The sequence below is a fragment of the Petromyzon marinus genome, chromosome 1, assembly GCF_048934315.1.
Source record: "Petromyzon marinus isolate PM22_M1 ecotype Great Lakes invasive population chromosome 1, UKy_Petmar_22M1.pri1.0, whole genome shotgun sequence".
Classification (NCBI taxonomy): Eukaryota; Metazoa; Chordata; class Hyperoartia; order Petromyzontiformes; family Petromyzontidae; genus Petromyzon; species Petromyzon marinus.
In genome coordinates, this window is record NC_133667.1 from 14,198,329 (window position 1) to 14,215,251 (window position 16,923).

The following is a 16,923-nucleotide window of genomic DNA, read 5'->3' on the forward strand; positions in this document are numbered from 1 at the left end:
TTGCTCTGTTACTAACTCAGTCTTATCACCTTATCAAACACTCATCAGCGACTGAGAATGGATCTCAGTTTGTAGGGATGTAAGGGCAATGGGCGAAGGATGGCGGAGCATTTTGCCTCACTTTTCCTTTAAAGGGACAAGACATTGAAAGTGTCTCCAAGCTCAAGTTAGCATTGGGCAGTTCTCATCTCCAATGTTGACCCAAAGGCAGAGGGTGGAAATTCTACCTTTCTGTTATCAGTCCACAGAACAGCCACTGTCGACTTCCCACAATATGGTATTCATTTTATTGGCCCTTGTTAGATGATGATAATAATGATGATGATGTTAACCAATGACCAAATCACCAGGAATATGCCCAATCTCATCAGATCTCAGAAGCTAATCAGGCCGGAGCCTCGATAGCGCTTGAATGGGTGACCACAATGCGTTGCAGGTGTTAGAGGCTACAGGCTGCAGGGCTGCGTGGTGGTGGTGGCCGACAGCGAGCAATGCCACATCGTGAGATGAAGCATCCATTCACTGGCACATCCGAGCTGCACTGAGCGTGGGCCCACCTCGGCCATGGGCGATTTTCCACTGGCTATTTGCCGAGCCGAGCCAGGAACAAACCGTGAAGCTCTGGCTTCCACAAGCCATCTGAATCAACGGATCAGAACCAATCAGGGTCACGTGGGTTGGGGTTCATAATTTCCGTCATACATTGCCGTCAGTCAGTGCACTGAACTGACACGTTATATGGTGCTGAGGTCAAGTGTTGTGTGTGACATCATCGGTATGGCTTGACACTCTCCCTATGCTGAAATTGGCTGGCTCAACATGGCCCTACTGCAGCTCGGTTTGAAAGTGGAAAAGAGCTATGAGATCCCTATTAGAGACCGCTGGAATGATGATGTTGATTTAATCACGAAAATCGCATTGTGTGTCATGACAGCCACTCGTGCCTGGGCCTGAGAGACTGTGTGCTCGTGGTGCTCACGATGTTGTCCGGCGTCACGATGCTGTGGGTCGCGCTGCTCTTCTGCCGGAGCGGAGTGGACAACGTCTCGCGCCGACTCGCCAATCTCGCCTTCGTGCTCTGGTCGGTGAGTAGTGGCGGCGGTGGTGGTGGATGTGGTGGCCGTTGTGTTGGTGGTGGTGGCAGTGGTGGCTTTCATGGCGGTGGTGGTGATGGTGGCAGTGGCGGTGGCGGTGGTGGTAGTGGCGGTGGTTGGTGATGATGGTGGCACCGGTGGTGGTGTTGGTGGTATGAGCGGTGGTGGCAGTGGTGGTGATGAGGCAGCGATGGTGGTGGTGGAGGAAAGATGTGACGAGAGGTGAGTGCTAAGCTTGTAAAGGTAGTATTAATATTCTCAAAACAAATTAGAAAACAATCGTACATACACTTGGATTATGTAACACTTTCCAACGTCTTTTCGTCTTCGAATGTATTTATTTAGTAGTATGGAAGCCGGCGGGGAGCTGTCAGGGTCAATAGTGTTTTGTATACTTGTGTAGTGGATCAGAAACCAGGGGAGACACTAGTTGAGGCAACACAATATTTATTACTCTTTTCTACAGGGTCCCTAACACAAAGGGGTCGCGGCCCCTTTACTCGATACCTGGGGAGGTATGGCTTCCGGGCTACACTGCCCTAACATTGGGGACCCTGCTAATTCCCCGACCTCCGGCTGGGGCCCCAGGGGAGGCTATGCTGACCCGACCGTGCCCGGGTCGTCGGGTCCTGACCACTGGCCTCACTCAGCTCCAGCCCTTAGAAGGACGACAGAGCTTGGGGTCCAGGGTTCTATCTTCCAGGGACCTATCTTCCCTTGACCACTGGCCTCACTGAGCTCCGGCCCTTAGAAGGACGGTGGAGCTTGGAGTCCAGTGTCCTAGCTTCAGCCCAGGTCTTCGGTCTTCGGAGTGGAGGAGACTGACCCTCTATCGTTCTGACCCTCTATCGTTCAGTGGTCCAACTTATATACAGATCCGGGGTTTGCTCTTCCCCGGCCCCGCCTTCCCTCCAGATCCTTCCACCAGGTCCTGGAAGGGTGGCGTCATCCCCAAATCCTCCCACCCGGGGTTTGTGGCTTATGTCCCAGGATCCGTTATCCCTGAGATCACCGTTGGCCCCTTTTGCCATAGCCCCTTAATATAGGCGTAGCCACTCTTCCGCCCCCTGTTGACCCAATAGTGACGCTACCCGCTGACAACATGGGGAGTGCGGAATAACACCTCTACACTTGTGTAGTGACTGACTCAGAGACACTAGAGTAGGAGGCACTCTGTTTATTAACAGCCTTAACAGTTCACACTTTAGCAACTACGGTTCCCAGTCAGGACAGCTGGCAAACTGTCTGACTGGCGACGCCGAGATGGTGAAGACGGTGACGGCGACGAAGACTCCAGCAGCACGACGGGATCCCACTCCAAACGACAGCCCCGAGGTCCCCTCCTGGGGCCCCTCTTATAATTTCAGCGTGGCCTGGCTCCGCCCTGGCCACGCCTTGGCCACGCCCCGGCCACGGCCCCCTTCTGGAACCTACTAGCAGGTTCTCGATGTGCCCCTGCCATAACCTTTCCCCTACATCCCTCTCTGGTCTATCACGTGACCTGCTGTCAGTCAGGGCTGCTGTAGCTGCAGATCCCTTTCCCTACCAGCAACCAGCGCTATGCTGCGAAGTGACCGATTCTATGTCACTACACTTGTAAAGAGTAATTTTGGCTCTGGGTTGTGTCTGCAAGATTTGGGCAACCCTTTGACCAATTTCACCAATTTTTATTTGGGGAATGTATACTAATGTTTCAGTCACATTGGATCGTGTTTATGAAGGTTATCGTGCCCCCCCCCCCTCCCATGTTACGGACAGATGGATAGACGCTCTTATTGCATAAAATATTTCAAGATTATTCGAAAACATTCAAACCGGAATTGAAAGGTGCCCAGGTGACTCGGTGGTCAGAGCGCTGAGCTGGCACCGCTGAGGTCGTGGGTTCGAATCTCGACAGTCATCTGTGATTATGGAGAGTGGATGCGTCTCAACCCAGTTACCAATGACTGCACGAAAAAACAAACCCAACCCATCGCATTAGCTTTGGTTCCGCACTTCATTTGCCTAAATTTCCAGCTCTGAGAATCCTAAATATCTGAGAATTCAAAATATCCTTTGACTATACTCTTTGGTTCTATTCGGTAAAGTCACGTAGGTAAAAAATAAAAAAACAAAAAATCACAACATTTCGGCCACAACACAAGCGGCCTTCATCAGGTGAAGGGATCAGGCTGTCTCGAGGACAGCGCTGGAGTGGAACACAGCCACGCTCAGACCGCGAACTTTAAGCTGTGTGCGAGGAAACAAGGTGCCTTGACAAAGGAATTAGCATAAAAAAATAGCATTTGATTGCCCGACTTAGCATAGAAGTGGTGTACATGCAAGTGCACATGCCGGTTGGCGCGGGGGGGGGGGGGGAGTTTCCCAATTGATGGTGTGAAAAGGGAATTTAAGAGCTGCGAAAGTTTGGGGTACCACTACTTGAAAAATATACTGTACCATTGAAAATTAGTTTAATGTTTGGTTCCATTTAGAACATCTTTCCAATGGTTGCTTAATTTGAAACCATCTTCTCGGTTGAAATTGTGTCTGTGCTTGTAGATCTGAATTGCCTCGTGAACAAATCTCTGATAAAAAAAAACCCGTGGGTTTGCAAAGAACCTTGGTATCGGAGAAAATTATATCGTGATCACCCACAGCGTTGTAACAATGATCAGCTACGGAGAAGAATTCGTTTTACCGTGTTTCAAATCTGATTTGTGCTCGCGAATTCAGTCAGAGACATGTCGCTTTGTCTCCCCGATATAGCAATCACCGCAGGTACAACTCAATTTGTAAACCCCGGGGTACTGTAAGTCAGGAATGACATCCTTCACGGATGGGATCAGATCACTAATTTTGTGTACTGTATTGAACCGGACCTGGATCTTGTGTTTGTTTAGAATTTTGGAAATCCTTTTAGTAACGCCTGCTATATATGGTAGTGTGATGGTTTTGACCGGAGTATCAAGTGGTTGTTTCTGTATGGAGGGAGAAACAGCTTGGCGGATGGTACGGTCAGAGTATCCATTCCTTTTGAGGGCCAGGTGTACATGTTTTAATTCACTGGTCAGGTGGTGTTGGTCCGAAATGCAATGAGCCCTATGGTATAAAGTTTTGATGAGAGAATTCTTCAGGGCTGGGTGGTGGTGGGAATCAGGCTTCAAGTAGGAATCCGTGTGGGTGGGTTTCCTGTAGACAGAATGCCCCAATGAGCCATCAGGTCTCCTCTCAAACAGAACATCCAAGAATGGTAGCTTGCCATCTTTCTCCACCTCCATGGTGAAATTGATGGCGGGATGTCTGGAATTGATGTGGTGTATGGCCATGTGGCCAAATGACGAAAGTGTCATCCACATATCTCTTCCACAGGGAAAGTCTGAGGGTGGAAGTCTGGATGGCGTCTGATTCAAATTTCTCCATGAAAATATTGGCTATCACTGGTGACAAGGGGGATCTCATGGGGGTACCCTCATTTTGTTTGTAGAAGGAGCCATTCCAAGTAAAGTAGGTATTGTTGAGGCAGTGCCTAACCAGTGGAGGTGTATCGGGGTCTTGTCCCAGTGCCTGATACCACATGGATGACACTTTCGTCATTTGGCCACATGGCCATACACCACATCAATCCCAGACATCCCGCCATAAATTTCACCATGGAGGTGGAGAAAGATGGCAAGCTACCATTCTTGGATGTTCTGTTTGAGAGGAGACCTGATGGCTCATTGGGGCATTCTGTCTACAGGAAACCCACCCACACGGATTCCTACTTGAAGCCTGATTCCCACCACCACCCAGCCCTGAAGAATTCTCTCATCAAAACTTTATACCATAGGGCTCATTGCATTTCGGACCAACACCACCTGACCAGTGAATTAAAACATGTACACCTGGCCCTCAAAAGGAATGGATACTCTGACCGTACCATCCGCCAAGCTGTTTCTCCCTCCATACAGAAACAACCACTTGATACTCCGGTCAAAACCATCACACTACCATATATAGCAGGCGTTACTAAAAGGATTTCCAAAATTCTAAACAAACACAAGATCCAGGTCCGGTTCAATACAGTACACAAAATTAGTGATCTGATCCCATCCGTGAAGGATGTCATTCCTGACTTACAGTACCCCGGGGTTTACAAATTGAGTTGTACCTGCGGTGATTGCTATATCGGGGAGACAAAGCGACATGTCTCTGACTGAATTCGCGAGCACAAATCAGATTTGAAACACGGTAAAACGAATTCTTCTGCCGTAGCTGATCATTGTTACAACGCTGTGGGTGATCACGATATAATTTTCTCCGATACCAAGGTTCTTTGCAAACCCACGGGTTTTTTTTATCAGAGATTTGTTCACGAGGCAATTCAGATCTACAAGCACAGACACAATTTCAACCGAGAAGATGGTTTCAAATTAAGCAACCATTGGAAAGATGTTCTAAATGGAACCAAACATTAAACTAATTTTCAATGGTACAGTATATTTTTCAAGTAGTGGTACCCCAAACTTTCGCAGCTCTTAAATTCCCTTTTCACACCATCAATAGGGAAACTCCCCCCCCCCCCCCCCCCGCGCCAACCGGCATGTGCACTTGCATGTACAGCACTTCTATGCTAAGTCGGGCAATCAAATGCTATTTTTTTATGCTAATTCCTTTGTCAAGGCACCTTGTTTCCTCGCACACAGCTTAAAGGTCGCGGTCTGAGCGTGGCTGTGTTCCACTCCAGCGCTGTCCTCGAGACAGCCTGATCCCTTCACCTGATGAAGGCCGCTTGTGTTGTGGGCGAAACGTCGTGATTTTTTGTTGTTTTATTTTTTACCTACGTGACTTTACCGAATAGAACCAAAAAGTATGGATCCTTGCAGTCACGAAAGCTTCAAATCTAGTATCCTTTGACTGATTATTTGACTGCGATGAATATGACCCCTTGTAGAAAGTTAGGTGAAAAAGTGCTGCCCGCACCCCCACATTACTGTGTAGAGCTGAGGTCTCGGAAGTAGTATTGTGATGTCCGTTTCTGTGGGTCATTCTCCAACACTCAACTGAAAATAATTTTGTATTTAACCAGGTAAGGCCCTACTGCGCTATATAGTTATTTTTTCACAAGCGACCTGGCCACGAATAATAGCTCAACGAAGTGTCTTATCACGTGGAAATTAATAGCAGCCAAATACTCTAAACGCATGTTGATTCTAAATGTGGAGGGAATAAGCAGAGGACCTGGAAAAAAAATCCACACGACCACGAGGGGAGAACATGCACACTCCAAATATACAGGTATCAGCGTCGGAATCAAACCCACAACCTCCTGTATACCAGGCGAGTTTGTTAATATCTCGCCACTGTAGTTCCCCGCACGGTGGGAGGGAGGGGATGGGGTTGGGATTTCACTGCTCTGTGAGAGGTGAGAGATCTGTCAGTACTTGCAGAGAGGGAAGTGGTAATTGGAGAGAATTCCAAACATCAGGGGATAACAGAAAGTAAGATATTGTGATGAGACACTTCGTTTGCCTTTCTGCCCATCCTCAGCTGGCCCAGAGCATCCTCTTCATCTCCACCGCCATGCTCTTCGACCTCCTGCTCGTGGGCGTGACGCGACTGGTCGGAGGTGGTCACGCGGCGAGCGTCCCGCAAGTCGACGACGGGATGCCAGTGCACAAAGGTCGGCAAAGGGTCGCCCCCTGCTGGGCAGGTAATGGGGCGGTTCGCTGACCGGGTCACTGGGAGAAGTCCTGCAGTGACCCGGGCAAAGGGTGGGGGGCAGGGGGGTGCTCTCAGCCTTGCTGTTTTCCGTGAATGTAAATGTCTACAAGTACAGTCTTTTTTTTCAATCCGCTGCTGGATGGAGGGCTCTCCTCACGTCGTGTGAGCTCTCGGGGTTTAGTTTTTTTCAAACGCTAACTTTACTGTGCTGGTCGGTACGGGTTGATGAAGGCGAGGAGCGGCATAGACGTGGGAGCGTAGAAGTACAGCACAATGGATTTAGCTGAATTGCGCTCTTCTGCCTACCACGTAGCCCCACAAGCCTATAACATCTGTCTTGCATGGTGGATGCCCATCCAAGGACTGTCCAGGCTCAACCCGGCTTAGCTTCGGACTAATGATGAAATTTGGTCATAGGTGTGAGTAACTCTAATACTTTCACCCTTGTATAATTAGACATAATGGGTATATAATTGGTATGGGACAAGGTGGATGAACGAAAAGGGTTGAAAGCACAAAAGCTTTCCAGCCGAGTTGGAAAAAGTAAAAACTAAAAAAAATTCCCAAAGTAAATTACAATGGCGGCTGCTATTTTCCACCCACCACGGTGAACCATTCTTCTGTCACCGCAGACTCCCGCGAGCTGGCGCGCCGGACTGGCTGGTCGGATGTGGCGGGGGCGGAAACAGCGGGCGGCACCAGCGGAAAGGTCGCGGGCGGCGCCGACGGCGGAGGGAAATTGTCGACCCCACCACCGCCGAAGCACTGCCTGCTGGCAGCCATCAACCGCAACCAGCTGTTCTTCTTCCTCATCTGTAACCTGTGCACGGGCCTGGTGAACGTGTGCACCGACACGCTGGCGGCGTCCGACTTGAAAGCCACCATGACAATGACGCTCTACCTGCTGACAGTGACGCTTATCACGTTCGTGCTGCACCTGCGCCAGGTCACGCTCAAGTGCTGGTGATGAGTGGCGCTGCAGTCACGGGGGTGGCCGGGTGGGCCGGGAGGTTGCGGGTCGTAGAGAGAAATGCTGGGCCAGTACCACTGACGATGCGGGTTGTGATTATGTAGCTAGGTTCTCTCAAGCGCAGAGAGTTGATGGCCTCTGGCTCAATGGCCAATGAATGCGCACAAAAAAAGCTACGAACGTAAGTTTTGGTTTTAGCTTAATTTGGCTAAATTCCAGCTCTGAATTTCGAATCGTGTTCGAATTGGGGTTGCTTGGGTATTGGTGGCAGGGTCGCTCAGAGGTCATAGACGATGAGATGGTAGCATTGACTTCCTGGGTTTTGAGTCCGGGTTTCTCACCCGCCTACTACCCCGACTATTTGCAAAACATTAACTTAAAGTTGAATTTTCCACTTCATTTGGCAAAAATTTCAGCTCTTAGAATTTCAAAAAATCCCATTGACCACCGCACGCCTAAGTTTCCATCCCAGCAGGCACTGATAATTAAACTGGGCATGTTTATGCTCTCAGCATGGTCATCAATGACTACAAATAAATATCACTTTAACGTTGGTTTGTAACTTAAATTGTATACATTTCGAGTTGACATCCATCTGATGAACATTTCTTAGGTGGGCATGTGGGAAAGTGTGCTGTTTATTGTGTGGCTACAAGAGGTAACTTTGACAGGAACTCGGAAGTAGTTCTGCAATATCTGCATTCGCGGGCCGTTCCATAGCATGGGGGTGATGCACTACTCTGTAAGTTCTGATGGGAATTTCATCTCATAACCAGATGGAAATAGCACAATTGTAAGCAAAATTGGGAAATAAATATTAGTAAGATATAAAAATATATAACCCATAAAAAATTTTGGACAATTTTATTACATTAATAAAATAATATCGAAACACAGCAATGCAGCAATTTATGTCTGCTTGTATATAAAAAGAAACCTGCTTATTCACCTTGAAATCGAGGCTCTGAGCTCCAGAATGGTGTGTCGCCCTTGATGCTATTGTCACTGCCGGACGTATATGCATGTATGTTGAACTTCTTTCGCACCATACATAGCCAACCGTGCCAATCGGAGGTGTAGGGGAAGAACAAACTGAACCAAAAAGCAGTTCTAAATAAATTAGTTTGTCAATTTAAATTATTTAAAAGGGCAATGCTCCAGTGGCTTCCTAATATCGGTAGGAAGACCGTTCCAGACGGCCACAGAAGCGCATCTGAAAGCGCTCGATGGCAGTGACGGCCGTCTTTGTTTGATGGCCAGCCAAAATCCGCTGCTGCGAGGATGATCGGAATTTGCGTGATGATGGTTTATGCTCCTTGCTGATTTTGGTAGACAAAGGCCTTTTTAATCCCTTCCTTTCATTAACCATTCTTGTCCAGAAGTGCCCTCTGAACGTTGCGATGTCGTCAATTCTGCCGCCACTTGTTCCACCATCTTTCGCTTCCCTCGCCTTCTCTTGGCATCCACTTCCGTAGTTAATTGTAGGTCTCTCTTCTCAAGTTCTCATACTGTGGGCGTACGCATTCCAATTTATTTTGTACTAGCGGGAAGTACCCGGTTATTAAAAATATTTGAAAAACTTCTCTTAAAAATGGAACAGCAGTGCATACTGTGGTGGTACCTGCTATGATTACAGCAGTGCATACTGTATTTATAGACTCTATAGCACAAAGTACTCACCTGACAGAGTGGCATGGTGAGGCTTAGTCCCGTGTAGAGCCTCCGGCCTCGCCTAGATTGTCCAGCCGGCCGAGGTGGCACCTTGGCAGGCTGGGGCTGGGCTGCTACCCCTGACCGCCCCCCCCCCCCCCCCCCCAGCCACGATCTCCCCGGCCACTCTGCAGTAATATCTACGGCCTATAGTGGTAGCATCTAGCGACTGTATATATTAGTAACTGCACGCATCGGGGTAGGGGGGGGACATCACACAGTGAAGATTTAAGCTTAGCGTTTAGTGTTTTTTGTATAGCATTTTTAACGCGAAAGAAAATGTCTCCCTCCCACCAAAGGCGCACGAGTTGGTATGGTCGTGCATGCGTCATAAATAAATAAAGAGATAGCACACACAAATCGCACTAAATCGCTAATTAAACTAATTTAAAGTTGACGAATGTGAAAAAGGAATAGCGCTTGCTCACGGCGGGGCTTACGGCGTGGTACCTGGCTATTTTTATTTAACGTAAACCCCACCGTTGGAGAGCCAAATCCTTTGCAAGCGCGTGAACACACAAAGTCACACACAAACCCACAGACATTTTTTGACTTTTATATATATAGATGACTCCCCTCCCCGGTTATGGGTTTAAAATCTTCCTCCGTGCACTGGGCTGCATAGACGAGCGCGAAGTGGCTCCCCGCAGGCTGCCGTGTGTCGTTGCGACGTGGCCGAAGTCGTAGGGCTCCTGTTTGCCATTTGGAGGTACGCGACCTTTCGTTATGTCTATGATGTCACTAGAGCAGGGGGTCGGCAAATCTAAAACGTAATTGAACGTAAATATAATTGATTACATATGGCAGGGAATAGGTTATTGTGGAATGTCTGGGTGACGGCAAAATGTACAACAGTCAATCTGTATTGTTGAAGAATAATTAAAGAGGGGAAAAACAACGAAATAGACGCAGTTTGTTCCATCACCTGTTTTGTTTTAATCAGAATTCGTCATCTGCTGTAAACCCGCTGCTGTTTGTGCTCTAGAGGGTGCCACAGCTGAGCGTGAAATTCTGGAGCCCCAAATGCAGAAAGACTTGTGCAAATCTAGAAAGTTGCATAAACTAAGTCTTGTCACAGTGCCGATTTAATATGGCATTTGGGTCAAATAAGGCTTATAAAGTTAGGAGAGTACTTAAGCGGTGGACAGGACCACTTTAAGGTTGATTGTCAAAGTCAAAAATTATGAAAACATCGCTATTTGCATTAACATTAATAGCATTAACAAATTTATTATATTAATTACGGATATAATAAAAAATATATGTACCACAGCCACATATTGGCTGAAGTGTATGGACCAATCATATCACAGTTGTCATCTGACATGGGTAACCTGGTTACCAAGTTGCATGGGGGTTGTCTTCCTAGCAGTTGATTGCTGGTGCAGTGGAAGTGATGACATCATTCCGAGCAACCACTGCCATGCTCCTAGATTTGCGATCTGACTAGCGGCGTGCATATGTACTACTCTAAGATGTTTTATGTTTTACCTTGCAGCTTTTCGGAGTCTACTACAATCACAACCTGACAGATTTTACGGGCATTTTCTGTACTTGTGCCACTGATGGCTTTTGACTCTGAATTATCTTTCTTTTAATGGATAGAACTTGAAACGCACATCGAACAGCTTATGTAATTACAGATACTTTATACTACAACTAGCTTTACTACTTGGTTTCGCCCGGGACTTGGATTCACCACGCCCGGCCACCTTTGTACCCCCAGTGGCGATGTTCACACACCACATGAGTTACTCGTTTTAGGCTGAGTCGACCTAGGGAAGGCCCAGGACCGGTTCAAGTAATCGTGACCGGTGGTAGCCGTGAGCGGGAATCGAACTCGGGTCGCCGGGTTCGTAGTGCAGCGCGCTAACCACTACACTACTGCTCCCCCCATATACACGCGCTTGCAGCAGACACACAACTTTCAGGGTGCGTACGGCAGTAAACGACTGAAATAAAGCAATGCTGCGTGAAGAACGCCTTAGACCTACAACACATTTGTATGGCACTTTAGTCGCAGAGGATTTGGGGGGGGGATGCGTGACATCGGCAGGAACACTGCGTTACGCTTCCGCATGCGGGTGATGACAGATGTGACGTCACAGCTCACTTGCCGTGCAAAATATATGCATTATTGCGCCCCCCCCACCCCAAAAATACAAAAGTCTATTTTTATCATTTGTGCATGGTGTACAGTCTGGAAAGTACCCACATGCCACATTTCAAGTTTGTTGCATGTCGGGAAGTATGCTAAACATTTTGAACAGACACATTCACAAATTTCCCTTTTTTATATTATATATAAGATTACATTCTGTTGAACTGATCGTCATCACTATTAACTTAGGACCCAGGCGAGACACCAAACAGTTGCATTTACACACCCGTTTTTTGTCAGGAAAGGAAATACTTTATTGGAAGTGGTACACAGCAACAAATTAACACAAATTAAAACCCAAAATCCACACCAATATATGACAGTACCTTATTACAAAAAATATATGTAGTGTTAATGATGACCGCGGTGAGTTTTTTTACTTGATATTCCAACTCGACCTTGATCGCCCTTCGATCAATCCAGAGGGCACCCGGTTTCAAATTGCTGGCACAGCAGTAGAAACAGTGCTAAAATTGGCAGAATTCCCCACCTCCTGTAAGACCACAGTTTTGTTGAACAGCGAGGCAAAGTCTGGGTACTCGCAACTGTTCCAAGACATCTTGTAAGAGTAGGCCAAATATCCTCGAGTTCAGGCCAGAGTCTATGCCTCCTTTAAAAAGAATAACCTCCACCTATCTCCTTGGTGTACACACACACACGGTTGGCTATTGGCTGCAGTTTACACCAAGTTTTGTACCAAGAAAACTCACTGGGGCTGAGATGGCGCACGTGAGCAGACAGCGCAGATCGTGAGATTTTAGCGAGCGAAGCGTGGGACGCTCGGGACAACAGGAATGCGGTCCTCTCCATTTAATCGTGCGGATTGTGAATGTGTCATTTAAATATGACAAAAATATAATCGGGGACAATGTTAAAAGCATTTAAGGTGTCCTTTAAAGCAAAGTCTTCAACTGGTTGCCTGTGGGCCATATCTGGCCTATGAGAGGCTTTTGGAGTGGCCCGCTTAGTTATGGCCCAACCGAGAAATAATAAATACAGATTAGTGAGATAAAATATACAGAGCCATAATAAAGGCATTTTTTGGGGTTAAAAGGTGATAATTAGTTACGACTCAACACGTAAAGATTGTAAATTTGTAAATGTTTACGTGACAAACCTTACACTACTTGGCTGTGCCGGGTGGTGGTGAGTTAAGGACACATTTATACTCTTTGGTTCTTTATTGTTTTATACCTACGTGACTTTACCGAAAGAACCAAAGAGTATGGATTCTGCAGTCACAAAAGCTTCAAATCAAGATTGACACATTTATATTTACACGATCTAACCCGGAAAAAAACATCCTTGATCATGGATAATATTGTTCGCAAAAGCCTACGTATTCAACAAATATACAGATGAGATCGCTGACAATTATATATATTGGTCACGTGTACAGATGTTATTTTACCATACAACTGTGCGACGTTATATAACGTCTACACGTGAAATTACACGATGTCACGTGACCAGCCAACACTTTAAATGTATTGTGGCCTGCTGCAAATAAAGTTGAGGGACACTTGTTTTAAAGTAATTTTTTCAAGTGGTGTTTTAAATCTCGTTTATGCAACCAATGTGTTTATTTTTTACGTATTTTCATGGGACTTTTGTTGGGTGTTTCAGTGTTTTCTCTTTGCTTATTTGTATTGGTTATATTGTTTCAGTTTAGGTGTGATACCACTGGATTTCTGTAAAAAATGATTTAATATAACAATAAAGAATAATTTATCGTAACATTACACCCAACCAAGTGACCCACCAGCTGGTTTCGACCAGACCTGCACCAAATCGACAAACTAAACACCCACCTAATCCAACACCCACACATCCATGGGTTCACCCAGCCATTCTCAACAGTACACCTTCGGGCTGGCATGAGCTCATTGAATAGCGGAAAAGCGGCAAGCCTCCATGACATTCGTTGAAGGGACAAGTAAAAGATGTCAGGCTGAAAGCTCCAGGACCTCGACAAATTGTGTGGTTACTCACAAGGATCCCGAAACTCTGGAAGCAAGCCAATGGGAGCAACACTTCTCACCGCATCGCGCGCTTTCACATGCGCTTCTGCGGCCGTCTGGAATGCTCTTCCGATATTAGGAAGCCACTGGGATAAATGCACTTTTAAATAATCTACATTCAAAACTCACTTATTTTTATCCACTTTGTGTTTAGTTTGTTGTCTTTCCCCCCACACCTTCGATTATCACGGTTGGCTACGTACGGTGTGAAGTTCTACATACACACAGACATGACGGAACAAATCAAAGATGTCAGGCTGAAAGCTCAGGACTTCTACAAGTTGTGTGACTACCCACAAGGATCCTGAAACATCTGGAGGCAAGCCCGAGGGAGTGTCATTTCTCAAACGGGGGACATAACCCATTGGTGGCCAGGAGTTTTCGATCCATCTCCCCTACTCTGCCGCATTAACAAGCCGTTTGAAAGGCTCATGGTGAATCATTGCATGACGTGTTGACGCGACGGAGCAAGCTGGAAGTCGCCCCAGGTGAATCACGCACAAAAAACCAGCTGCTCCATCCTATGTAACGCACAGCGAGGAAGATTTTGAGAAAGGTTTCGTTACAGGAGATGTTGGAAGACCTATCGCCAGCCTACAAAACACCGTCGGTTATCGACGGCTACTTGCCAAGTTGCTGAAGATGACTTGAAGCTTCAAATCAAAAATGATATGACTTGAAGAACTCATCCACAGACTCGACTAAAGGACCGACGATTCTTCATAGAACTGGATGGAAAGCGAAGTCGCTGGCACCAATGGAAAATGGTCTTCCAAAAGGCAGCGTGCTCGCACCATCACCGTTTTTAACGTCTTATCGGCCAATCTACCAGGACCCCAAAGGTTTAATTTTCACGAACAACCCCTGTGACAGACCAAGGCACAAGGACGTTCACCACGTCACACCTCCGATTAGCACGGTTGGCTACGTATGGTGTAAAAGAAGTTCAACGTATGTCGAAACAACCCCGACGGTGACTTCAACAAAGGTAACATTACGAGGGAAAAAAACTCCGAACCGACCTGGTTAAGACCAAAGCGTGCACCTTCCATCTACAAGGGAACGGAAACACGAAGCCGTACCTTGCTCGGAAATGCAATTGAATGGCGCAAAACTGGCCCACCGCTCAAATCCTGACCATCACGTGCAATACTCGACCGACCAATCGCTGCCACACAAGGCACGTGTTGAGAAAACCACAGCAACGGTTGCGCTCACAACGTACCATCGTCTTGAAACCGGCCAACGCTAAATGCCGAGCTAATGCATCTACACTCGGGTCAACCGCACCGGCTCGCTGCTACTTAGCAAAGGAGTATGCATGCTCTGCATGGGAGAAACGTGCGTTCAGAGCAGTGGTTCTTAACATTTACTGCAGCCTGCACCCCTTTGGTTCTCAATCATAATAAAATGTATGTTAATACATAGGATTTGATGAAACAAAGTAGTTGCACTTACGTGCTTAATTTGTATTTTCGATGATTTACCTCCTAAAAAAATCTGACCATGTTTTGCACCCCTAAAAGGGGCATCTCGTCACACCCCCAGGTTCAGACCACTGGTTTAGAGGAAAGTCCGGACGTGGAAAAAAAAATATCGCGACCCGGTGTTAAATATATGCTGCGGAAGCACGATCGTCCATCTCGAAAGCCGACCAACGTAGTGGACCTTCGTCCCTCTAGGCTTGTGCATCGCACCCCCGAACGGTTGTGCCAGACCACGGACCAGAATCACCTCGTATCCTTCCGCCGCGCCTCCGATTGGCGCGGTCGGCTACGTGCGGTGCGAAAGAAGTTCAGCATACATAACGTACGTACAGAAGAGCACACGGCTCCAACGGTCTTAACACGTGACTGTGAACGGCAGCAGCTCCTGAGATGACACTGCGAGGTAGTCTCTTCCAGTAGGGTCTGAAGAACCGCGGGCCAGACATCTGTTAGACGCCCAAACCCCCGGTCACCAGCACCAATACAATTTATTTTAAAAATCCAATTTTCCTTGGGAGGCAGTTGTATTTTTTTTATTTTCTTTTCCACTTTGTCCACTGGCCCAATCCAACGACTCAGAACTCCTCGGGCTTGCACAGGTGCGCCTTGAGGCTGCGGCACTGCAAGAAGGTGCGGCCGCACACGTGGCACGCATACGGCCTCTCGCCCGTGTGCGTGAAGCGGTGCGCCTTGAGGCCCGAGGCCTGCGCGAACGAGCGGCCGCACACGTCGCAGCTGTACGGCCTCTCGCCCGTGTGCGTCCGCCGGTGGTACTTGAGGCTCGAGTAGTGCGTGAAGACGCGGTCGCATGTGCCGCAGTGGTACGGCTTCTCGCCCGTGTGCGTCAGCTGGTGCGTCTTGAGGTTGCCCTTGAGTGAAAAGGCGCGGCCGCACACGTCGCAGCTGTACGGCTTCTCGCCCGTGTGTGAGCGCATGTGCGCCGTCAGGTGGGCCGAGTTGGAGAAGGCCCGTCCACACTCGGGGCACTCGATGACCTTTTCGGTGGTTTCCTCGCCCTCCAACTGCGGGCGCTGTGACTGCGGCGGCAAATGAGCCGGGTCAGTCCACAGCGACCTCACGCCCAGTATCGCGAGGCCCAGGTTTCTCGATGGCCCCTCACCTGTGGGGGGGGGGGGGGAGATTCAGAATCGGAATATTTACACTGGAGGAGTCCAATGAGCCGTGAAGTCTCTTTTTCACAGGAGGTCCTGTAGGTGGGCACGGGGTCAGAATGTTACAACAAACAATACAACACAAAAGGAGTGCATAGTAAAGATAAACAAATAACTTAAAAAATACAAATGAAACTAAACTATTTGTATCTTAATAGGTAAAGCCCACTGAGGTATTGGCTTATTTCTCAGAAGCGACCTGACCTGGCCACAAATGATAGTTGAACGGAGTGGCTTATGTGGAAATGTATAGCAGCAAAATTATCTAAATAATTTTAACGCACATTTCTGAATGTGGAGGGAAAAAACGGAGGACCCGGAGAAAAAATCCACGCGACCATGGGGAGACCCACAGGCCATGTCTTTACAAATCCACCCTACCTTTTATACAAATTCTAAGACTAAATATTTTAGCACTGGTTTTTACAGAATAATTCACACTTAATGGTAGTTTTGTTAAATGGTTTCTAGCTCAGGTTGAAAGGGTTAATGCATTTAGTGTTAGGCTGTGTTGATAAACTAAAACTAAACTATTTTTTATTTTAGCAGGTCAAACGCAGAGCTATATAGTTATTTTTCTGCAGCGACCTGGCCACAAATGATAGCTCAACGACGTGACTTAT

General features: G+C 47.4%; 2 protein-coding genes across 8 annotated transcripts in view; one reads left to right on the forward strand and one right to left on the reverse strand.

The window, feature by feature from the left end:
• PIGW (phosphatidylinositol glycan anchor biosynthesis class W) overlaps window positions 1-13,153 on the forward strand; it is a 29,543-nt gene extending 16,390 nt beyond the window's left edge. For 4 of the 7 annotated variants that reach the window (XM_032954414.2, XM_032954424.2, XM_076066706.1 and 1 more), the window contains 3 exons: window positions 935-1,085; window positions 6,606-6,768; window positions 7,412-13,153. In XM_032954414.2, coding sequence (XP_032810305.1) covers window positions 935-1,085; window positions 6,606-6,768; window positions 7,412-7,746 — 649 coding nt within the window. In that variant the 3' untranslated portion in view covers window positions 7,747-13,153. The remainder of the gene's footprint in view (window positions 1-934; window positions 1,086-6,605; window positions 6,769-7,411) is intronic. The other 3 variants (XR_012941611.1, XR_012941609.1, XM_076066633.1) reach the window with 3 other exon arrangements.
• LOC116942417 (uncharacterized) overlaps window positions 11,850-16,923 on the reverse strand; it is a 44,582-nt gene continuing 39,508 nt past the window's right edge. The window contains exon 7 of the mRNA XM_032954349.2: window positions 11,850-16,248. Within this exon, the coding sequence (XP_032810240.1) occupies window positions 15,704-16,248 (545 nt within the window). The 3' untranslated portion in view covers window positions 11,850-15,703. The remainder of the gene's footprint in view (window positions 16,249-16,923) is intronic.